Source organism: Onychostruthus taczanowskii, unplaced genomic scaffold (assembly GCF_017590055.1).
Source record: "Onychostruthus taczanowskii isolate IOZ18803 unplaced genomic scaffold, ASM1759005v1 scaffold56, whole genome shotgun sequence".
NCBI classification, from domain to species: Eukaryota; Metazoa; Chordata; class Aves; order Passeriformes; family Passeridae; genus Onychostruthus; species Onychostruthus taczanowskii.
Genome location: NW_024503235.1, coordinates 4,086,384 through 4,110,623, shown reverse-complemented (window position 1 = coordinate 4,110,623; position 24,240 = coordinate 4,086,384). Strand labels below are relative to the sequence as shown.

The following is a 24,240-nucleotide window of genomic DNA, read 5'->3' as shown; positions in this document are numbered from 1 at the left end:
GGAACTGGGCAGACACTTAGCTGTGATTATTTCAAAGCATTTCTCAGGATGCAGGCAAAGGCACTTCTCTCATACAAAGCACTTGCAGTAGTAGGGGTCCAAGGCCACAGAGCAGGGGAAGGAACTGCTACAGTCTCCCTCTCCGATTTTAAGCCCTTTTATATATAATTTTTTTAACTACCCCCCTTCTTTTTTTCCCATGCTTTTAATTGCTTTTAGATACCATTTTCTTCAAGCCTCTAGTTTTGAATTAAAAGCAGACAGAAGTGGAGCCCACTTCTGCTCCTGACAGTAAACACAGCAAGAAAGGAGCACATGGAGCCTGCATGTCTCTCCAATTTCCATCCATGATGTTTGACCCCTTTCACTCCAGCCTTCTGCTACACTGAGGCCACAGAGGGACCCACAGGAGGCTGCACTGACAGTTGCTTCATCATGTGGCTTTCCATAGGTCCTGAAAAACTCCGCATCCAGGTTCCCCATGAGCAAAATACAAAATCATGGTCTGATCCCCCTACAAGAAATCAGGTAACTGCAGCACACTGAACTGCAGACCTATACTGGCAGATTTGTAAGGCTGAAAGCTGTAGCTTTGAATACCTGGTTTTCAGAAAGTATGCCCTAAAAAAAACATTTATCAAGGTTTTTGTGTAGGCAAAGGGTACCCAAGCCCACAACCAACCAGGCCAAGTCATGCTATCAGATGAGCTGCTCCAGCAACATTCCTATTCCAGGGATGGCAATGCCAAGATTCAGACTAAACAGAAAATTGATCTCCATTTGCTCACTGTGGTTTGCATAATTTTGACTGCTTTGGAGTTGAAAGGGAAGCAAAACTAGAAGGCTTTAAGTGACTTTGTGGAGAGAGAGAGAAGAGAAGTCATATCAAACTGTGGGCCTGACAGCCCAGGGGTGACCACTGTATTTCCTGACAATGGCATGAGCAAAGGCAGACTTTGTGGAGACAAGAATGAGACCTCCTGAGCAGCAGGGTAAATGAGTCATTCAGGCCACTGCTGAGCAGAGTGCCAGGCAGCCTTTCATACCCAATTAGCAAAGGGATAATCTCTGCACCAAAACCTTTGCCTCTAGGACTGAGTGCCCATCCTTATCTCCACGATAAATCACAGCCTGCACTGGCACACTGCTCAGTTTTGGAAGACATACCCTCTTAGATTCCATGGAAATTTGATCCCAGTTAGCACTAGGAGAATGCTCTACTTGTCACGTCCACACATCAGGAAAGCCAAAGCCCTGAGGAAGGATGGAGCCTGGCCCCACAAGCTCTGTTCAGTGCTCAGCCCTCAGTGCAGGTGACCACTCACCTCCAACGTTAGTTTTGTATTTGTTGTAGATCTCGCGTACCCTGCGGTAGCGGAAGGCCAGTTTCCTCATCCAGTCCACTCCCTGCACACCCACCGAGGAGCTGTGGTTGGCATTGCCTCCCGAGCCACTGAACCCATCCGTGGAGAAGTTGTAGTTGCTGTTCCAGGAAAGCAGAGGTGTTAGGTGTGCCACAGCAGCAGAACCCCTGCGGCATTTCTGGTGAGGCTGCTGATGGCAGCGCTGGCAGCAGCTGGAAAACACCTGGAGAGGAGCTGCACAAGCACCTTGGCACCTGCAGAGCAGAGCCTGGCTCCTGAGGGAATGCTGACACCCAGCTACGCTGCTGCTGCCTCTGAACTGCTGCACTGATACAACTCCTTTCACCCCCTCCACTACAAAGCCTCCTTTACTCTTTGGCTGCTCACTCCTCTGCCTTACAGAGCATCCTTCCCACTGACCCCTTCCTCAGCCTGCAGCAATAAACCCCAGCACATCTTCCAAGCAGCATCCATGCCTTTCCATCACAACTGCAGCTCCACAAGCACAGGAGCTGCTTCACCAGTTTATAGCTGCAGAAAGCAAGTCCTGCTTCACCACTTTCCTTGTATTTCTTTCTCCCTGACAGATCTTTCTCAGACTTTTTCATGAGCCAGTTCAGCTCAGTAAAAAACCTACCACCCCCCTGTTTGATAGTGAGCACCATAAGCTGTTGGAGGGATGCAAATCACAGGGGGACTTTCAAAGGTCAAGATCATGGAATCACAGGATGGTTTAGGTGGAATAAGACCTTCAAGATATCCATCTCATTCTAAACCCCTGCCATAGGCAGGGACTTTTTTCACTAATCTAATTAGAGTAACCATTAGATCAGGTTACTAATCTAATGCTGTCATCATGAGATCTGAAGTGCTGGTTCTCCATTCCTCGCTTGTCACTGAGCACAGAGGCAGCATTCAACAGTGAACAATGGAATTCACAATATCACTTCAAAACTCTTAATGCTTTATAGGTCTCCAAAGAAATTCCCCCCAGCAAACAAACACTTTGCCAGGTTTCATCCCTGGCACAATGCTGAGCTCCATCCCTCAACCCCATCTGCATTGAGGTCTTCACAGAACCTGATTACATCAGCAATACATTTCCCACATTCATGAGTACAACCTTAGATCCTGGCCATTGTCATCAGATGCCACATCTTCTATGTGTACCTGGTCACACTCCTGTTAAAGACAAAAAAACCCCAAAAATAAAGTCATGTTGTGGTAATCCAGAAACACACTGACATCTGCAGATTAAAGAAACTGTGATAGAAACCAACCCCTTCACATTTCCTAACAGCAACACTGCCAAGTGCTCACCAGTCTAGAAATGCAAATACAGGATGGAGCACTCTTTTTATTTGTACAGGTTCAAGCAAAAACCCAGCAGAAAGTGAGAGATCTCCTGACACTGGAAGGCTGCAGAATGCCTGTCTCAGTTAAGAGTGCCCCCCTGATTTGGCTGTGCTTACAACAAGCACTAAGAGGCTCTGAAGCACAGAGCCCTCACAGAGTGAGGTGTAATTCTGACATGGTAACGTGGAGTTCTGCCTTTCAAACACATTTGCCATGTACCTCCAAGTCATTGAAAAACAAGTGAGTATCAGCAACTTCAAAAATCATCTCCTCCATGGACAGACCTGAGCCAATCACTAGAGTTGGATCCTGGAAAAGAACAAAAAGAAAATGTAAATGCACTGTGGATACAGGCAGAAGGGAATTGTCATAAATCTCTCATCAGTTAAACTGCACAGTTTTCCACTGTATATCAAACCTGGCATAATTCCAGCTACATTCAATGGTGTGAACTACAATTTCCCTAGTATTTTAAACAACTCAATTAAAAAAAAAAAACCAAAAAAAAAAAAACAAACAAAAAAAAAAAAAAAAAAAAACCAAAAAAAAAAAAACAAAAAAAAAAAAAAAAAAAAAACACCAAAAAAAAAAACCAAACACCAAAAAACCCAAACACTTCGGTGCTCCACAGGAGAGAGTGATACATTTTCACAGTCAGCACATACAAAACATTCAAAAGTCTACAATGTATTTTGAAGGAGAAAAACCACTTCTTTCCACTATGTGTGAGGACCTCAGATATTCCCAGTGAGGATGAAACCAGTTTGACAGACTTGCACTGCATGAAGGGGCATGTTGGTGATGTCCATGTCCTAGCTCTGTATAAAGCCAAATTTGTTCTTTCCCTGCCCCAAACTGCCAACAACTTAATAGCACCACCATAGAGAGTTAAAAAAAAAACAAAAAAAAACAACAAAAAACCCCCAAAAAACTAAACTATTCCTTCTCCAAAGACTAACATTTAATTCTGCATGACAGAAATAGGTTTTCTTCCATGGAAAAGACAGTATTACCTTGCCATATTTTTGAGCATAAGACCCTGTGAGAAGAGAATGGAAGATGATGATGGTCTCATCCAGGTCCCAGAGAAACACCCGCTGCAGAGAGAACAAGAACAGGTAAGAGCTGAGATATTCCAGGCACTGAACTGCAATAAAAGAACAAATTTTAGAGTTAATTTTGTGGTTAGTTGCAGTATGCTTTAACAGGCATGAACAACAGGTGTCATCTTACAGCCTGAACACATTCAACTCTTCAGTTTATTGCAATGGAGTTTATTTACTGCCACAGAAGCACACATTCAGGCTATGGCTGTTTGGTCAAACTATTTCAAAAGCTTCTCTTGCTTTTACAGTTATGAAAGTAAAGCTTAGAGTGCTAATGGATTTTAGAGTCCTGCTGAGGTGAAGTGTACTGCCTGTAATCTGGAGAGCACCAGGTGCATGCCCTTGGTGTTTGTCAGAAAAACCTTTGTTATAAATAAGGCAATGGGCTGCCATGAGGAATGGCAGAGTTTTGGTACAGAAGGACTTTGACACTGAGAGCTGGGCCAACAGGTGGGGTGGAATTACCCCTCACACTAGTCCAGGCTGAAGGAGCTGGAGGGAAAATTGGACACCAGTACAAGCCAGCAGCACTCTCTCCCTGTGAAGCAGGTGACTTTCCTGCTGGAGTGTGCCACGTGTGCCAGAAAGTAGGTGATGTCTCAACCTATTTGGCACTGGGAAGGTCACCCCAGATTGCATCCCTGGTCTCAGAGATCTGTGAGGAGACTAGCCAGCAAAATGCTACTGAGATGGTCAGCAGCCCACAGGAGAGGCTAAGGAAAGTGGGATGGCTTATCTCAGCAAAGAGGAGACTAAGGGACATGCAACAGGAGACCACAGCTAATTGCAAGGGAACTGCAAAGGAGATAGAGACAAATTCTTTTCAGTAGTGGCAGATGGAAAATTGCTGTGGAAGAAGAGGGGGAAATTTGCAGCATGGGAGATTCCAAGTAGAGACAGACAACTTCCTTCCCTGGGTGGATGTGGTAGTGCTGGGACAGATCACTGGGTACAGGATCTCACTGTCTAGGTACAGGATCTTCAGCCTTGGAGGCTCTCATGGCTCAGGCAGACAAAGCCACAGCCCCAGTGCTGGGGACTATTTACCTCCAATTCACTGTCCTGTGAGGAGGAGGTATCTGCTTTCCTCTTCCCTCTGTTCTTTCCAGGGATGTTTTTTCTGGCTTGCTCATCTAACTCTTTACTTGCTGTTGCTCTTGGTAGCAAAGGACTTGTGGATGCATCTCCTGGAAGAAAGAAATCACACAGCTCTCATCTCCTTGTGTCTCAAAACAAACACCAATACAGCACTGGCCACAAACCATCTTAGCAAAAGCTAAGATGCAACTTTACTATGTGGATGCAGTAGTAGTTGAACCCTGATTAGAACATAAACCATGATTTCTTTGTCCCATCATTTCAAAACAGCTCTGTCTCCTCCATTCAGTCCCCCAGAACTGAGCTATTGCAAGAGCTACTGCCTGCAGAGCAAAGCCAGAGCCGAGCAGTCATTTCACTACCCTGGAACTGCTCTATTACTCAACTATGTCTATCCTATTTAATAGACAGTTGAATATAAAAGAGTAACAGTGATGATGCTGGCCCTGGAGACACAGCCTTGGCCAAGCAGCATGGCCAAGACTGACAGGGACATGTGATGGAGCCTGCTCTGCTACTGCTAAGAACACCCTTCTCAGAGAAGGAGTACACCACCTCCTGCATCTTTCTCTCCTGCAGCCAGGTGTTCAGAGCTCCCTCTCCCTGGGGCACACAGAGAGGTGTCCTGGAATGGCAGCAGTAGAAGGTTTCTGACACACAACTTTGGCTGGCCCACCATAATACTCTGCACACCAGTGAGACCAGGAAGGTCTCAGGAAGGTTCTGACACTGAAGTCAAGTGTCCCATTGGGCCCAGCATGCCAAGATGCTGCAGGTACCCTCTGGAGATGTTTCCCCACACCTGCCCCCTGCACTGTTTAGCAGAGGGATTTCACAGACCCCGCCTCACCAGAGGAAGGTCTCTGCACTGCCCGTGCTGGCACCAGGGCATTTGGTTTCTCCTCTGGGTACGTGGTGGTTAATGCCAAGCTTTCCGTGCTGCTGTCTGCTGGTGGCACCACGCCAAAGCCCGAGCTGGGGTAGCAGGTCTGGTACTGGCTCTGGCCAAGGATGGTGTATGTAGGATATTCCTGTTGGGGGAAAGAGTTAGTGATGGCAGGACACCTCATTCAGAAAACACTCTGAATCTCTGACTTTTGTATTAGAATATCCTGACCAAGAAAAATCCCAGCAAGAGCACAGTCTGACTTTATGCTGTTTCATTCTGCATATTAAGACATTCCCAGAAAGGGCTGAGAGCTCTGCCTGCCCAATGGCCCCTGCACAGGCAGGTTCTGCAGGGGACACCAGTGATCACAGGGCCATTTCTCTGCTTCCAAAAATTAATTCATAATGACTGAAGTGACAGTAACAGGGGAGTTGAGTGGTTGCCAAGACATCAGTGCACTTGTGCTCTGGAATGTGTGGTTTTGTCTTGCATTTGACAGTGACAGAAAGTGACCTTGGCCTCTCTGAGGGCACAGCTACAGGATAAATGGCCCTTACTCATGTGCTGACTTCATCAAGCAGCTACATTCAATGGTGTGAACTACAATTTCCCTAGTATTTTAAACAACTCAATTAAAAAAAAAAAACCAACAAAAAAAAACCCCAAACACTTCAGTGCTCCACAGGAGAGACTGATTTTCACAGTCAGCACATACAAAACATTCAAAAGTCTACAATGTATTTTGAAGGAGAAAAACCACTTCTTTCCACTATGTGTGAGGACCTCAGTTATTCCCAGTGAGGATGAAACCAGTTTGACAGACTTGCACTGCATGAAGGGGCATGTTGGTGATGTCCATGTCCTAGCTCTGTATAAAGCCAAATTTGTTCTTTCCCTGCCCCAAACTGCCAACAACTTAATAGCACCACCATAGAGAGTTAAAAAATAAAACAAAACAACTAAACTATTCCTTCTCCAAAGACTAACATTTAATTATGCATGACAGAAATAGGTTTTCCTCCATGGAAAAGACAGTATTACCTTGCCATATTTTTGAGCATAAGACCCTGTGAGAAGAGAATGGAAGATGATGATGGTCTCATCCAGGTCCCAGAGAAACACCCGCTGCAGAGAGAACAAGAACAGGTAAGAGCTGAGATATTCCAGCCACTGAACTGCAATAAAAGAACAAATTTTAGAGTTAATTTTGTGGTTAGTTGCAGTATGCTTTAACAGGCATGAACAACAGGTGTCATCTTACAGGCTGAACACGTTCAACTCTTCAGTTTATTGCAATGGAGTTTATTTACTGCCACAGAAGCACACATTCAGGCTATGGCTGTTTGGTCAAACTATTTCAAAAGCTTCTCTTGCTTTTACAGTTATGAAAGTAAAGCTTAGAGTGCTAATGGATTTTAGAGTCCTGCTGAGGTGAAGTGTACTGCCTGTAATCTGGAGAGCACCAGGTGCATGCCCTTGGTGTTTGTCAGAAAAACCTTTGTTATAAATAAGGCAATGGGCTGCCATGAGGAATGGCAGAGTTTTGGTACAGAAGGACTTTGACACTGAGAGCTGGGCCAACAGGTGGGGTGGAATTACCCCTCACACTAGTCCAGGCTGAAGGAGCTGGAGGGAAAATTGGACACCAGTACAAGCCAGCAGCACTCTCTCCCTGTGAAGCAGGTGACTTTCCTGCTGGAGTGTGCCACGTGTGCCAGAAAGTAGGTGATGTCTCAACCTATTTGGCACTGGGAAGGTCACCCCAGATTGCATCCCTGGTCTCAGAGATCTGTGAGGAGAGTTGACAGCAAAATGCTACTGAGATGGTCAGCAGCCCACAGGAGAGGCTAAGGAAAGTGGGATGGCTTATCTCAGCAAAGAGGAGACTAAGGGACATGCAACAGGAGACCACAGCTAATTGCAAGGGAACTGCAAAGGAGATAGAGACAAATTCTTTTCAGTAGTGGCAGATGGAAAATTGCTGAGGAAGAAGAGGGGGAAATTTGCAGCATGGGAGATTCCAAGTGGAGACAGACAACTTCCTTCCCTGGGTGGATGTGGTAGTGCTGGGACAGATCACTGGGTACAGGATCTCACTGTCTAGGTACAGGATCTTCAGCCTTGGAGGCTCTCATGGCTCAGGCAGACAAAGCCACAGCCCCAGTGCTGGGGACTATTTACCTCCAATTCACTGTCCTGTGAGGAGGAGGTATCTGCTTTCCTCTTCCCTCTGTTCTTTCCAGGGATGTTTTTTCTGGCTTGCTCATCTAACTCTTTACTTGCTGTTGCTCTTGGTAGCAAAGGACTTGTGGATGCATCTCCTGGAAGAAAGAAATCACACAGCTCTCATCTCCTTGTGTCTCAAAACAAACACCAATACAGCACTGGCCACAAACCATCTTAGCAAAAGCTAAGATGCAACTTTACTATGTGGATGCAGTAGTAGTTGAACCCTGATTAGAACATAAACCATGATTTCTTTGTCCCATCATTTCAAAACAGCTCTGTCTCCTCCATTCAGTCCCCCAGAACTGAGCTATTGCAAGAGCTACTGCCTGCAGAGCAAAGCCAGAGCCGAGCAGTCATTTCACTACCCTGGAACTGCTCTATTACTCAACTATGTCTATCCTATTTAATAGACAGTTGAATATAAAAGAGTAACAGTGATGATGCTGGCCCTGGAGACACAGCCTTGGCCAAGCAGCATGGCCAAGACTGACAGGGACATGTGATGGAGCCTGCTCTGCTACTGCTAAGAACACCCTTCTCAGAGAAGGAGTACACCACCTCCTGCATCTTTCTCTCCTGCAGCCAGGTGTTCAGAGCTCCCTCTCCCTGGGGCACACAGAGAGGTGTCCTGGAATGGCAGCAGTAGAAGGTTTCTGACACACAACTTTGGCTGGCCCACCATAATACTCTGCACACCAGTGAGACCAGGAAGGTCTCAGGAAGGTTCTGACACTGAAGTCAAGTGTCCCATTGGGCCCAGCATGCCAAGATGCTGCAGGTACCCTCTGGAGATGTTTCCCCACACCTGCCCCCTGCACTGTTTAGCAGAGGGATTTCACAGACCCCGCCTCACCAGAGGAAGGTCTCTGCACTGCCCGTGCTGGCACCAGGGCATTTGGTTTCTCCTCTGGGTACGTGGTGGTTAATGCCAAGCTTTCCGTGCTGCTGTCTGCTGGTGGCACCACGCCAAAGCCCGAGCTGGGGTAGCAGGTCTGGTACTGGCTCTGGCCAAGGATGGTGTATGTAGGATATTCCTGTTGGGGGAAAGAGTTAGTGATGGCAGGACACCTCATTCAGAAAACACTCTGAATCTCTGACTTTTGTATTAGAATATCCTGACCAAGAAAAATCCCAGCAAGAGCACAGTCTGACTTTATGCTGTTTCATTCTGCATATTAAGACATTCCCAGAAAGGGCTGAGAGCTCTGCCTGCCCAATGGCCCCTGCACAGGCAGGTTCTGCAGGGGACACCAGTGATCACAGGGCCATTTCTCTGCTTCCAAAAATTAATTCATAATGACTGAAGTGACAGTAACAGGGGAGTTGAGTGGTTGCCAAGACATCAGTGCACTTGTGCTCTGGAATGTGTGGTTTTGTCTTGCATTTGACAGTGACAGAAAGTGACCTTGGCCTCTCTGAGGGCACAGCTACAGGATAAATGGCCCTTACTCATGTGCTGACTTCATCAAGCAATAATTCTGCATGCTGGAAGGTATCCATTTATGAAAAATACTTAGTTCATTTAGGAGGTCGCTCAGCATCTGGAGCTGTGCTTGAGGATTTTAACTTCTGCTACTGACAGTAAAAAAAGCAAATGCCACATCACACTATTCTGGTACACTGTGCTCTCCTGATTCCCCTGAAGAGCAGCCTGGGTTTGTGAACCAGGTACCTTGGTCTGAAATACTAAAAGAAAATCCTTTTTTCCCCTTACAGTTCCAAACAAGTTTATGTTTAAAAAGCAACAGCATAAACACAGAAGGATTTTTGTGCATCCATTGCATTTTACACACTTCCTGTATTCTCTTTCTGAAAAGCTGGGCACTGAAGGCTTCCTTTGTATAACCAAGTATTCAGAATGGCAGTTAACCACCCACAGAGGAAAAAAGGCAGGGGGAAATGGTCTTTGCTAGCTTGCAGGGCTGTCTCACTTTGTTCTAGTCTACCATCAGAATGCACGCTCCACTTTATTGGGTTGGGGTTTTGTTTGTGCACAACCTCATTTCCTATTCTTGCTGAGGGAGAACAAAGGCATCCAAAAAACATCCAACTCTAAACCTCCTTGCAGGTTTAGGCCTCAAAATAGCTGAATTGTTTCTTCCCCTCCATCTCTCTTGCAGAGATCTCAGTTTTAAGACTCACCTCACAATTTGCAGATGAGGCAACAACTTTAAACAGATGAAGTGAGTTTGTTGCAAAGGCCAAAGGGAGAAGCTTCATGGTCAAAGAGACAGCAGGAGTGATTGGGTGATTTGAGTTACACACTGAGCCCCACAGCTCCAGTACCACTGAGCTCCATTTGAAGTGACATTTCCATGTTAGTGTTAAACAAAAGTAGAGGAGATGGTGCACATAAATTTACCAAGGAAGTTTTACCTGTGAGATGCTGGCTACTGCTGATGTGGAAATATTGACAACAGTTGAGGATGTAGAGACTGGACTGGCATTGGTGGTTGATGCTGTAAAATTGAGAATTACTGCATTAAATATTCTAGAAAAGCATAAGAAATGAGAAAGTGTGAAATAAATACTTACTAGGCAAATGTGCAAGCACTTGTGCTTCCAGCAGCACTCTGCAACCAACACCCAAAAAAGGACTGGGTGTATTTTGACACCAGTCATATTTCAGATGAGTTTACAGGAAAGAAGAGCTAGTACATCTTTAAACACAGTCCTTTCCAGTGGTTCAGAAACCTTCTCCCTCCATGGTTGTTAAGCAGTTGGTGTAGAATTAAAAAGTTTTACATCTTTACTAAATGTTTTGGTAAGACAACAGTCCCTTTCTGATGATCAATCAGTAGCAGATGAAAATGAAATCAGAATAAATCAAGAAAAAGGAGATGAATGGATTTAAACCAGTTCTGTTAAAAAAAAAAAATCTGCATCAAACATAGCATTTTTAGTCTAATTAGATTTAAAATTTAAGGGAACATTAAGAAGTTTCAAATATTAGAAAGAGAGTGTTTCCTGTTGGAGAAAGTGAGCATTTCTGCCAACATCCCTGTGTCTAGAACAGATTTTTGGATGTGACTTTCTGAAATAATCTGTCAACAGCTTACAGAATGAATTCTTAGGGATGTGTAGTTGTTGGCACCACCTTGAAGATGTTTCCTAAGCTTTGTGTCACTGCATTCAGGTCTCCCAAAACACAGAAGAGGCTGCTAGAGCAGCACTTGGGAACCCCAGTGATTTAGCAGTTTTTGGGGGATTGCAGACACAGGACCACTCCATTAAACATTCCTCAACATGGGGTTTTGGGACTCACAAGGACAATAACAAATAATTAAATCAGCAGGAACAAAACCACAATGTACAAAACCAGATACCACCAAGAACTATTTTCTTTTCTGGAACCAGCAGAACCACCTTCCTCTGCACACAAATAAAACCAAAAAATCACTTTTAGATGCTTATATAGACTTGCAGAAATTCACAGTATTCCCTACCTTACCATCACTCTGAGAAAAACCCTTATTTTCTGCAAATACCACCACACAAAATTCACCCCAAGAACTCAAGTTTCTGAAGGTTTCAGTCCTGTTCCCCCAGGAAAACACCCACCATGAACTCTTAATGAGTGTATGTTGTGCTATGGCAAGCACCAATACTACCTGGTGCCTCCTGGAAAGAGGAACAGATCCAAAATACACCTCAAAAAAGTTAAGAAAACAAAAGAAACAGATCTTAAAAGATGTGTAGAAATACACAGGATTTATAGGAGATGAGAAATATGAAGGGTGACATCTCTGTGGAAGCAGAAACAAAGGGAAATAATTAGCCCAGAAACATTTAGAAAAAGGCAAAAAGTCTGCACTGAACAGCAATAATGGCAGTGAAGACACTGAAGGACCTACAGCAGCTCCACAGGTCCTTGAAGCCCAGCTGTGTGAGCCAAGGAACCTGTCACAGACACCCCTCATGAACAACTGCTCAAAAACAGGGGCAGTTTCCAAATAAAGCTCCTTCCCATTACACATTATGGAAACTATCAAGGCTCTTATCACCTTAAGAGAAGGTCCTTTCCTAGGCCCCTCTGAAGCTCAGCTCTCCAGAAAAGACCCTTGCTAACTGAACAAACCTGCCCTGCAGCCAGGGCAGAGCAACTCTCTGGGACACAGACTGTTACACCACGGCTCTCAAGACTATTGTGGAGAGGAAACAGAAAGTGATTCTTATCTGTAATGCTCTGCAGAGGCTGCTTCTCCACTGAGATTGATTACAGAAGTTAAGAAATGAGAAAAAAGATTTGGCATTCCCTCCCATGAACTTCCTTGTTTATCTTAACTCTGGTCTCCCTCCAACAGGTCTTTTTAATAATCCTGTATCTAAACATTGCTACATACCAGACTTTTTCAAGCAGTTCCCACCACACAGATGAACCAATTCTTTCTGCACTGTGGGCCACTTCCTTTTACCTGTGCATGGGCCAGAACCATGCAAAAATATTTGTCAAGGATTTGCCAAACATGACCTCAAGGGCTGAGCTTTAAAGACCAGCCAATGCAAGTACTGCATTCAAGATATCATGACTCTTTTCCTCTTCTCCCTTCTTTATCCCCCATTTCAGACCTCATCCTCAGACATTACATGCCTGCCTCCTCTATTTTATTAATCCAAATCTGCTTTGCTTCAATCATTTTCAAAGAGCCAAAGCCAGAACCATGCACCGAAATTCCCCTCCAGTGGTTCAGCACCATTGCACAGCTGTGTCTCACCCTGCTGATTTGAGTGGAGAGAAAAACCAGATATTCCAGGGATTACTACTGAAACAACTCTGTCCATCCTTCCAACACCTCCCTGGCACCAGCCTCTGTACTGACCTGAACCCTTGGTAGGCTGCTTAAGAAGGAAATATAGCAAATCTGAAACAGGATTTTTCCTTTTTGCAAGTCTGCAAAAAGTTTTTGCAAAAAGCAACAGCATCTGTACAACTGGAGCGACTTTCGCACACTTTGGGGTGACTTGTGCACACTTTCAGAGAGCAGCCTGCAGGGAAATTTCTTACATCACACATTCTCCCAGCAGCACAGATTAAAATTCTTCTCCTGTGTGAAACTCTGACAAAGCTGGGGTTGAGCAGTTTGCAGAAGAGAAGACTCCAGAGAGACCTTAGAGTCCATTCCAGCATCCAGAGGGGATCAGAGAGAGCTGGAGAAGGACTTTGGACAAGGGATGGAATGACAGGATAAGGGGGAATGGCTTCCCACTGCAAGAGGGAAGGGTTAGATGGGACATTGAGAAGGAATTCTTGGCTGTGAGGATGACCAGAGAAGCTGTGGCTGCCCCTGGATCCTTAGAAGTGCCCAAGGCCAGGCTGGACAGGGCTTGGAGCAACCTGAGATAGTGAGAGGTGTCCCTGCTCATGGCAGAGGGGTTGAAAGGGGATAATCTTTAAGGTCCTTCCAGCCCAAACAAGTCTGTAATTTTATAATTGTACAAAGCAAGGCCTGACATGGGTCTGTCACCTCAGCACCCCCAGGGATCCACCTGCCCCCCTCAGGACATCACTGGGCAATCTGGCAGGGGTCACGTTGTGGAGCACCATTCCTGACCCTTGGCAATTCCAGCTGCTGCTGTGAGACACAGGAAGTCATTCTGCTGCTGGGACTGTGGGAAAGAGGGTCATGGAAGAAAGGAGTATTTCAGTGTTGCTTTCCTTTTGTTTAACTAATTGAATTCCATGAGTGGTTTACTCAGTGCCAAGATGCACAAAGTTGTTTTCTCTCAATCAATGAGTAAAACTCTGATCCTGCTGCTTCTGGAGCCCATGTGCACTCACAAAAAAATGATCAGTTAATTGCAGTTAACAATATGAATGGATAAATGATTAGGATAAATACTACACCGGGCCATTGACTGTCTCAATAATGCAAGCCCTGTCTCAATAGAGCAAGTACCATGACATACACATGACTTTCCTCTGTGAGAGACATGCTAAAACCCACTCACTGCTAATTTTAAGAATTATCCTCCTTTTCTTGGCTCTCATGTGACCACATCTGGTTGTGGCATTCAGTTTGGCCCCCCCAGCACAAGAAACATGTTGATAAAATTCAGTGGGTCTGCTAAAGAGACACCAAACCAATCAGGGATCTGGAGAACCTGATGTTCTCAGGGAGCCCCATGCTCCTGCAAGGGGCATTTCAGGGGAGAGGGACTGCCCAGCCAGGAGAGGAGGAGAGGAGGAGGCTTTAGGGACTTGATGCAGCCTGCTGGTACCTGCATGGACATTAGTGAGAGGACAGACACAAGCTCTTTCTGCAGGTGTGCAGCAGCAGGAGGAGAGAAATTCTCAGAACATGGAAGAGGGAAAGCTCTGAGTCAACAAAATAAAACCATGTTTCATCATAATGACACAGTCAGGTTCTGGAACTGGCAAAATTTCCATCCTTGGAGGCTTTGGATATGTAGTTAGATAAAGCTCTGAGCAAGCTGGTTCTGAATTCTGTAGCAAGTACTCTCTGAGCAGGAAGCTGAACTAAAAATTTCCTCAGGTCCCTGAATTATTTTGTGAAAATATTCCACAAGACATAGATTACAAATCCCTGAAATGCTTTATAAAATTTCCAGAGAAAGAGACAAATTGTCACATTTGTCACCAAAACTTAAATGGCAAAATCCAGCCTAAAGAAGAGGTATCAATTTGCACATATGTGCCACAAGCAAAAATATTCCATTATTCAGCTGTCTGGCACATTCACTCCTAAAAACTGCTGTGGAAGCTGGTGAAATTCAGCATCTGCCTTCTTGGATGTGACACTTCCAGCAATTATAATAGCTGAGTGGTAATTCTATACTGAGAAATTCACTTCCTAGCAGATCTACCAACCTGGTGTCTGTGATATTCCAGAGCCATCTACCTCCAGAAAGAATTAAAAACAAATGTTTAAAAATCTAACTGCAGTCAGCATACTTCCTGACATCAAGCCAAAGACCACAAACAAAGAGAAATGCAAGAGCATTCCCAATAAAGCATGCAGGAACACAACGTGGAGTCTCTTTCCCCTTCCCATTTGCTCTTCACCCTGCTCAGCCCAGCAGCATGGCACCAACGAGCCAGCCTGGTGCACACACAGGGGAGAGGCAAATACAAACCCACAAACACACAGGCACAAAGAGAAAAGAGGCAAAGCATGAAGAAGCATGCACAAACCAAGGACAAGCGTGCAAGCCTCTCTAGTTTGGTATCTGGACTCAGTTAGGTGGAGAGAGATGCAGATAAAAACCATGCCAAGTTACCTTCAATGGAATAAGAATAATGTGCTGGGCTGGGCTGGCTTGTGGTTAACCCTGTAGTGCAGGTAAGAACACTGTGCTGACTTGTAGATGGAGTCTGAATTAAACCACTTTCAGGTTTCATACCTGGCCACAGTGCACCTGAATCAGATAAATTGGACCAGTTATAAACAAATATGCTGGGACCAAACAGCATGCTCCTACCTCAGATTAAGATTTTTGCTCATCACAAAAGCAAGTAACAAATGACACATGGAAAATGTTTAATTTTGGCAATAGTAAGCACTGACTGTCAGGCTGTGCAGGGATTAGAGCTGGTGACAAAATGGCTGAAAAAGAGAAAATTAAAAGCACAAAGAAGACTAATTTGCAAAGCTTTTAACTAAAATCTGTTTGTGTCACTAAGATTCACTGCCCATGCAGATAAAGGACCTGCCAACGGCTGTGATTTTGGGCTGAGCTGCACTGCACTGCAAGTGACATCAGCTGTTACACAGTGAGGCCAAAGCTGGGACCTATGAAGGCCAAGCTCAACACTTCACTACTTCACTGGGCTTTGGGATGAATATTTTAAACCAAGCCACAAGTCAGTAATTTTCCTAGACTGACAACAACAAATATACAGCTAAAAAAAATTAAAAATCTGAATGTTTATTCCAGACTTCCTGTTGTTTTGGAATGCTTTTGTAATAATCCTGGGCACAGCACAGGGAGCAGAGTGACTGTAATTTTGTGTACAGGGCACACTTAGCAAGTGGCTCAGCTTGGGTGCTGTGTTAAGGTGAGGTCTCTGCACTGATGTGTGCCAACAGTGCCCAACTGAGGCAGCTCAGCTCAGCCTCACTCTTCAGGGCTCTTCAGGCTTTCATCTGAGTGTCTCCAAATCTACAGCCAAAGTCAAAGACAATTCTTCCCTGGTTAGGAAGCAGAAATATTTTGAGAGGATCTACTTACAAACAAGCAGGAGTGTGCAAAGCAGAGGGACAAAGGACATTTGGAGCTAGACAGAGTTCAGGGCCATCAGAAAGACCACCCTCCTTTTTAAACACCCTGCAAGAAGCCACCTGCAGCCCTTCACCTCCTCCAGCACGATTGAGCCATGGGCTGTGAGCTCTAGGTTTCCTACCTAAAAGACATGGGAGAGTCCATCAAGCTGGACATGAGGAGCAGCTCCAGGACGTCGCTCCATGCTGCAGCCTTGTCAGAATTAAATTCTGCAATGGCCCTTTAATTTATTTATATATCTGATCTCAAACTGACACCTGGAAGTCAACTTAAATCACTCTCTGCACAGTCACCCCATGGTTTGACTCTTTGGCTCTCAAGTTGTGTCTTTGTTAAAGTTTCAAACCTCCAGAACCTCGATAATTAGCAAACAAAAAGGAAAGGCTGACTTAAGAGAGACTGTAGATACACTGCAGAAACTCCAGAACAAAACATATGGGAAAAAGATCCTTCAAGGAGAGTGGGAATAGCAATGTTTGCTTAGCCTGGAAAGGGAGTGCCACCATCTCCAAATGGGTGAGTAGTTTTCACACGGGACAGTAACCAGAAGCTCCTTAGGGTACAAGACAGAGGGACAAGGAGCAGTCAGCAGCACAATGTGATGGTCACACGACATGCAGAAGTGCCAAACAACCTGACAGTGAAACAGAAATCCACCCTGGATGCTGTGGGATCATGACCACAGGGAGTGTGGCAGCAGGTCAGACACACTCTGAGGTGCTGGCAGTGCTGGCTGGGTGCCAGTGCAGGAGCTGATTCAGGTCATGTGCTAAGGCATCTTTCAGGCCCTGCCTTCCATGACTGTCTTGCTGTTACAGACATGTCCTTTATGCTTTCTGAACAGCCAGGCACACTCCTGGACTGGTGGCAAATGTCCTTCCCTCTCATTCTGCAGGACAGCATCACAAGCTAGCCTCACATCACTGAGAAGCTCTGAGAGGGGGAACAAAACTCTTCCCTGTCCAATGGCAGCACTGTATGTCACAGAATGTCACAGCACACATCTACAGACATGGAAAGGCCCCACACAGGACATCCCAGCACCTGTAGGTTTTTCTTGAGTTAAGGTAAGCCATCACATCCATGGTGCTTCTAACACCAGCTTACAGCTACACAAATGCAGCCTGGATGTCATTATTCTTCTTTTAATGCTTCTTTAATAAAATCTCTCCAGACCACAAGGGCATCCCATGCAGAACCAATACACTGAACACCAAGAGAGGTGACAAATCAGCAAGAGCATAGGTCATCCCTTCTCTAAAAGGAGCATCCTGACTTCAGCCACCTCCAGACTATACTGGTGTTTGTCAGCTTGCTTGAATTTCATGCTGGTTTGCTCCAGTTAGAGAACCCATGGTGCCTTCTTTCTGGCACAGAAACAAATACAAGGTAGAAAGACACACCAACCTCTGTAACAAGCCCTTTGGTGCTGCTAAAACCAAGTTGTTGGCCCTCACCTGCTCACTGGAGGTTTTGTGAGCAGAAACAATTTCCAGAATTCGCTCTGCAGTGTGCATGTTCAATCCTCTACCTTCTACCTCTCCATCAAACCATGCAAAGTCCATCTTCTCAGCATAACTCAGCAGGTACCATTCCACTGTGATTTTCATTACTGGAAATAATGACTTTTAACATCATCCTAACACTTGATTTCACACTAAAAATTCAGGTGTTTAACAACAGACCTCAAAATTAACATCAGACATTTCAGTAACTGATGACATTTTGGATATTTTAAAGATGAAAGCTCCTTTGAAATCAATAGCAAATGCAGATCTCCTTCCAGGTCTTCAGAAGAATTTCTAATGTTACATTCAGAATATGATATTGAAGCAGCTAAGTACCCCTGCACTCCAGAACCTTTGCTTTTAAAAAAACAAACACTCCCCCCAAATATAGCCACCACTACTGCAACCAACAAAACACACACACAGTAGACTAACAAAACCCCTACACCTTCCCTCCCTCTTTCCAGAATTATAGAAGTCTTAACCACTGTTTTAAACAACTTCACTGCAGCACTCCACACAATTACAAATATTTGCCTTTAAAAACACCAACATGTAACACATTAAAACACACAACAGCACATGAGGCAGCCTCAGTGCACCATGCACAGCACACTATCAAAAACCACCAAATAAATGAAGCAAAGGAAACCATCAGCCACTGTTCAGATACAGCAAAAAACAGTGCAACAAGGCACTGAAACAAAAGTGCAGGCACCCAGTGAGGAGGAGTATGTTCCAGCAACCATCAGTAATTACAGCATTAGTAATTTAACTTATGTTTAACAAAGCCAAGTCTGGATTTATTATCTTTCCTACACCATCTTTCAAATATATAATGACAAATCAATTGTTTTGTAACCTTTACAAAAGGCCATGCTCTGTCAGCAGCTAACAAAAGCCAGAAATGTAGCTGTTTTTATTCAAAGGAATCTAATTCTTTAGCTAGAGAAAAATTCATCCTTACACACATCAAGGTACTGAGATTTTAGCATTACAGCTAAATCTGCAAGAGGCTCAGTGCATATGATTGTGCAGTACAACCATAAGCCCTGAGACATATAGTTAGAATCACAGAATGATAAAAGTTGGAAAAGACCTTTAGGATCACCAAATCCAGCCATTAATCCAGCACCATGTCCACCACTAAACCATGTCCTCTGCAAGGGGTGGTGACTCCACCACTTCCAGGCAGCCAGGTGCTCCCCCAGGCTCCCTGCATGGTGGTGTGATGCTCTCCCCTCTCATCAGTGCTCCCTGCTAAGGGATAAAACAGCCTCTGCTCCCTTCCATTTTTTGGGAGCTGCATTTGCAGAGACTGGAATAGCTATCAAAAGGGCTCAGTTATTAGAGCAAATTAAGCAAATTATCTGCCGAGTAAACTTGGAGACATTTTAGCATGAGCTCTCATTTGGTGAAAGATGAAATAAAAGTGTCTTAATCGTGGACAACAACAAGGAAAGGAGAAAGGAGAACTTGTAGTATGGGGTGTTTTGTCATTTCACTAAGAAGGAAACTGCACAAACACAGCTATACCACAACTAGAGACAATTATGATCCCAAACCAGGAACCATATGGCACACTTCATGGGGAGATCCAAAGTAACAGCTTTGTAAAAAATCTTATTTTTTAAGCTGAAGCCCCATCAAGAGATTGGTGCCCATCTACAATTTAAGCTATGCATGTGCTCTCCTACAAACTTCTCTCCAACAGAAGTGTTTACACTTAACACTGGCTTTTTAATGAGCCATAAAACAGTAATTGCAGGCACAGAGAAATCTTTGAAAAGTCACTTTTTACCGAAAGGAGGTAGTCCGTAGGTCTGGGTGGTCTGGGGGTAGATGGTGTAGGGCTGGGACTGCTGCAGTGCTTGGTACTGAGGCTGAGCAGGGTAAGGGCTCATTGTTTCTGATACTGGTACAGAAAGGATATGTGCATATGGCCTTGGTGAAAAGAGAGAACAAAAGTCAGAAAGAACTGTTTAGATTACGCAGCTTTCAGCCTTAAAACCAGAAGACACATTCAAAAATTGCTCCAGAAAGGAGAAACTACTCAGACTGACATGTCCTCTTAGTGCAATAAGCTCCTTGTGATTCCCAAGGCAGACTTTTGAGTTTACAGATGCTGCCAGCTTCCTGTGGTGACAGCAGGGAAACTCCCTCCTCCACAGTGCCAGAGAACATTGCCCAGCCAGGACTGGGAGGGACACACTCCCCATTCCAACAGGGAGGGACACACTCCCCATTCCAACAGGGAGGGACACACTCCCCATTCCAACAGGCACGAGTTGTCAGTCCCACTAATCATGCCTTACCACACCAGACCCTGAAGGTACTGGAATCTAGCAGTACCTGTAAGAACCAGTGGGACACACACAGAAACTACACAAAAACAAGCAGCAGGGGATAAAGCCTATCCTGCTCCAACAGGAAGAACTACAAAGATTCCCTAAACACAGTAAACAATGAGAAAATCTTATATTCCCCTTATATTTATTTATGTTAAATTTGTTTATTTGACAAATATCATGGGCATTATTCACCAAGACTGTCACGTTAATTACTTGAAGGGATTCATTTAGCTTTGTGAACATAAAACAACAGCCACTGAAGCTAAAGGGTGAATTCTCTAAGTTCACTGTCCTCAGCAGTATCTGCTGCCAATAGTGGGATTTACTGCACTAGAGAAATGCATAAAGATACAAAAAAATTACTTCAGAGAGGAGAGTTACAGAACTCAGTAACAATTTCTTGACTTACTTTGCAGAATACATTTGTGAGGTATAATCATTTGATGACCTTGGGATATAATCAGTGCATGTCATAACTGAAAGAAAAAATAGTTTGTGTAATTACAAAGGTGCTTTCAAAACCCAACAAATAAAGACAAATATCAATACTTATGGTACATTTTAGTCAACACACAGTACTTACAAAGTGTTTTAGTGCCCTGAATATCTGTTTCAAAGCAAATTCTCAAAAACACACTGTTAAACTGGCACAAAAATGTTTTGCCAGCTCACAGCAGGTAGGTCAGTCAGTCACACTATTCCCCCAGTGCTCTTTCTCTTTATCAATTGGTACCATAATTTTTTGCAACTGTCATAAAAAAACTTTGATTTCAGTCCTTCCCAAAACCCTGCATATTTGCCAAAGGGGCTTCATCTGCACTAAGTGTAACATTTCTGTGTCCTGGAGCAGAGACCAAATGTCTGTTTTGCCAAGCTTTCCTCTTCCCCTACATACTCTATCCATGCATGGCTCCAGCAAACAGTCTTTCCTGCAAAAGGAACAGCTCCAGCTCAATGAACTTAATCACACACATCCAGAGAAGCACAGCTGCAGGGCACAAGGCTCAGAGATGCCTCTAAAGTCATCTGGTAGTTACATTTGACCAGATGTTTCCATTTTTCTGCTTCAATAAATCCACAGTGATGGTACCCTGAGACTGGTAAAATAGAGTGGCTCAGCTGGCAGCTCAGGGAGGAAAGGTTTCAAATGTTCTCAGTCAGCACAGCCTATAGCTCTGGTACACCTTGTGAGAGAGCTCTGTTATAGCACTCCAGGTTGGGCTGGAGATGGGGGCTTGGGCTCCTGTGGCTTAATCCAAGAGCCATTAAACACCCCAGCTGGTTAAACACTCAGCTGTCCATCAGACTAGGAAAGCAACGATGGGCAGGAGCCCAGCACAGAATTTGGCCCCTGCAGCCTCTCTGGCTCTGCCACCAGCACAGTGCAGCCTCTCTGGCAGGAGCCCAGCACAGAATTTGGCCCCGTGCAGCCTCTCTGGTGTCGCTGTGGTATTTTTATGAAAATCCCTCCGCCCGGGATTTTTCTCCTGAGAAGCCTCAGAAGAAAAGAAAACCAATAATGACCTGCTGCTGTGGAATGCAACAGGTGCATCTTTCATTGGTCCACGTGAGATGTTTCTACTTAATGACCAATCATGGTCCAGCTGTGTGCACTCTCTGAGAGTCACCAGCTTTTGTTATTGATTCCATTTCCTTTCCAGCCTTCTGATGGATCCTTTCTCTCTATTCTTTTTAGTACAGTTTTAGTATAACATTTTAATATAATATAATATCATAATATAATAGGTCAGCCTTCTGAAACATAGAGTCAAGATTGTCATCTCTTCCCTGGTCCTGGGACCCTCAAACACAACCATACTCTGGCACATGCCACCACCGCAGTGCAGCACGCTGCTGGCAGCTGCCACTGCTGTGACTGCATCTGCAAGCACATGGCTTTATCAGCTCAGATCTACAAGCACCATACCCAGAGCCTCAGCAAACACAGCTGCACTGCTCTGGATCCAGCTGATTCCCCTCTGAAAGCACAGCACCCAGGGCTTGCCCAGGAGGTAATGCAGCCTAACTGTGCATCCCTTGTGCAAGCCCAGGGGCCCTGCTCCCCCACACCTACCATTACAAGGGATCACATTTTCCCTCTCCCTCTGGGGTAACTCAATTAACAGCTCTCAAAATGACACAGGGTCATGGATAACAGCATGCTTTGCCTTGGGATTTGATCCAAATGCCAATAACGTGCTCAAAAATGTTGGGATTTCCATACTGGACCCGCATTATTGCTCTTGCATGACCACGTAGTAAAACCTCCTGAGTTACACTGAGGAAAGTAAGACAGTGCCACAGGCAACTCTAACCCTAATGTGCATTCTGCCACCTCAATATCCTTCCCTTTGTGTAATCTGAACACAAGAAGCAGAGAAGTACAAACCATCAACCACGTGTGCTGAACCTCCCAAATGATCCATGAATCACCTTCCTCTGCTCCTCAGTGCTTGCCTTTACTCACAGTGTGAAGCCCACATAACACAAGGATACAACAGGAAACCCAAACTGGGAACTTTTGGACCTAAAGGCTTTCCTCTAACATTTGTCAGTTCCCACATGTTTAGGATTGTAGGGGTTTTTTTAAGAATGTCAATATTCATCTAAATAGTTATGTAGTAATGATATTTCTAGAACTTGTATTTATAAAACTGCATACAAAGAATTAGGCAATGGTGTAAAAAAGGCTTGTAAATGGCTTATCAAGTCAGGCAGCAGGTTTTGCAGGATGAAATTTCTTGTAACTCCTGCAACACCACAGTACATGGATTAAAACAGCAATGATTAAATCAATTACAATGGCAAGTTACACTTTACACACTTTCAGCTAAGGTGAGCTGACTTACACTTCAAAATATGTATTGGCAGCCAAAGGCATTCCATACAGGAATCCGACTTTCCTAGTAACTTCCATCCCCCTTTTTCCAAGAGAAAGGATACACTCCACTTTTCACTTAGTATGCACTCTTTATATTCCCCCTGTCTCCTCTCAGTTTATTTCCTAAAAGCTTTCTGCAGACATTCAATACAATTCAGAGTCTAAGATGAAGAGTATGACATATTGCTACAAAGGACCCACCAGCTGTGAAGAGATAATGATTTATAAAAACATGTGTACTATAGGCATTACAATTGGTATTGACTCAACCTTTAAGAAGAATCATGGCTAAGGCAGATAAGACACAGCAGTACTCAGAAGCACCCAACAGCCAGCTGAGGGGCAGCAACACAAAAATATTTGTTAGAAACAGGTATTTCCTTACCATCAGACATTAACACTTTGTAAACACTACAGCAAACGTTCACTTTACAACTGATAGTGAGAGCAGGCTAAGGATTACAAGGAGGAGACAAAGCTTGTGGGTGATGAAGCATGGTACCAGGGAAAGACAGGAGGAAAGACAACGGGAGAACTGCAGAGATACTCACTCTCACTGGACATGGGAAGGTTTGAACCAAGGTTTGAAGATTCAGTTTTCTGATCGCTGACTTCTGTGCTGCTCACATGACTGCCAGGACAACAAAGGTTCAGTATTAGCATTATGAACTCTTAAATTAACATCCTTGGTTACCATAACCCCTGGGTTCAACCTTTCTGACCAAGGCAAACTAACTCTTCACAAAACCTAGCCCTGTGCTCCTTGCTATTTCATGAAGTGATTCTGAGAGAGAGATCTGCAATTGGAATTAGACATCAAACTACGTGGGGTTTGAGTAAAAGGGGGACTGCAGGGGTGGCTTCTGTAAGAAACACCTCTTGGCATCTCCATTCCATTCCCCCAAAGCTGCAGCAGCCAAGGAGCTGCTGCCAGCAGTGGTGTGTGACCCTGCTGTCACAGGCTCCCCTGCCCATGGGCATTGGCTCACTGCTGCATTTCTCCCTGAAGAGCAGCATTAAAACATCCTTGAACTGGGGGTCACTTCTGTACTTAAGTATTTGCAGGTTACTGGATTATTTTGGATTTGTCCCACATTGTTTTAGTTCCATGTTGATGTTGCTTTGTTCATGAACAGAGTAGGAAGTACAGGTAATTTCTGAATGAAACTGTTTTTTCCTTGATTACTGCCTTCCAGGCTTTACTTTTATTATTGCTA

At 44.5% G+C, this 24,240-nt stretch overlaps 1 protein-coding gene across 4 annotated transcripts in view; it reads right to left on the bottom strand.

The window, feature by feature from the left end:
* EYA3 (EYA transcriptional coactivator and phosphatase 3) overlaps window positions 1-24,240 on the bottom strand; it is a 46,091-nt gene that overhangs the window by 5,308 nt on the left and 16,543 nt on the right. For 3 of the 4 annotated variants that reach the window (XM_041417701.1, XM_041417702.1, XM_041417703.1), the window contains 11 exons: window positions 23,575-23,654; window positions 20,552-20,618; window positions 19,593-19,735; window positions 15,282-15,419; window positions 10,419-10,501; window positions 8,896-9,076; window positions 7,995-8,134; window positions 6,855-6,938; window positions 2,940-3,029; window positions 2,488-2,546; window positions 1,326-1,483 (listed from right to left, as the gene is read on the bottom strand). In XM_041417701.1, the coding sequence (XP_041273635.1) occupies window positions 1,326-1,483; window positions 2,488-2,546; window positions 2,940-3,029; window positions 6,855-6,938; window positions 7,995-8,134; window positions 8,896-9,076; window positions 10,419-10,501; window positions 15,282-15,419; window positions 19,593-19,735; window positions 20,552-20,618; window positions 23,575-23,654 (1,223 nt within the window). The remainder of the gene's footprint in view (window positions 1-1,325; window positions 1,484-2,487; window positions 2,547-2,939; window positions 3,030-6,854; window positions 6,939-7,994; window positions 8,135-8,895; window positions 9,077-10,418; window positions 10,502-15,281; window positions 15,420-19,592; window positions 19,736-20,551; window positions 20,619-23,574; window positions 23,655-24,240) is intronic. The other variant, XM_041417705.1, reaches the window with a different exon arrangement.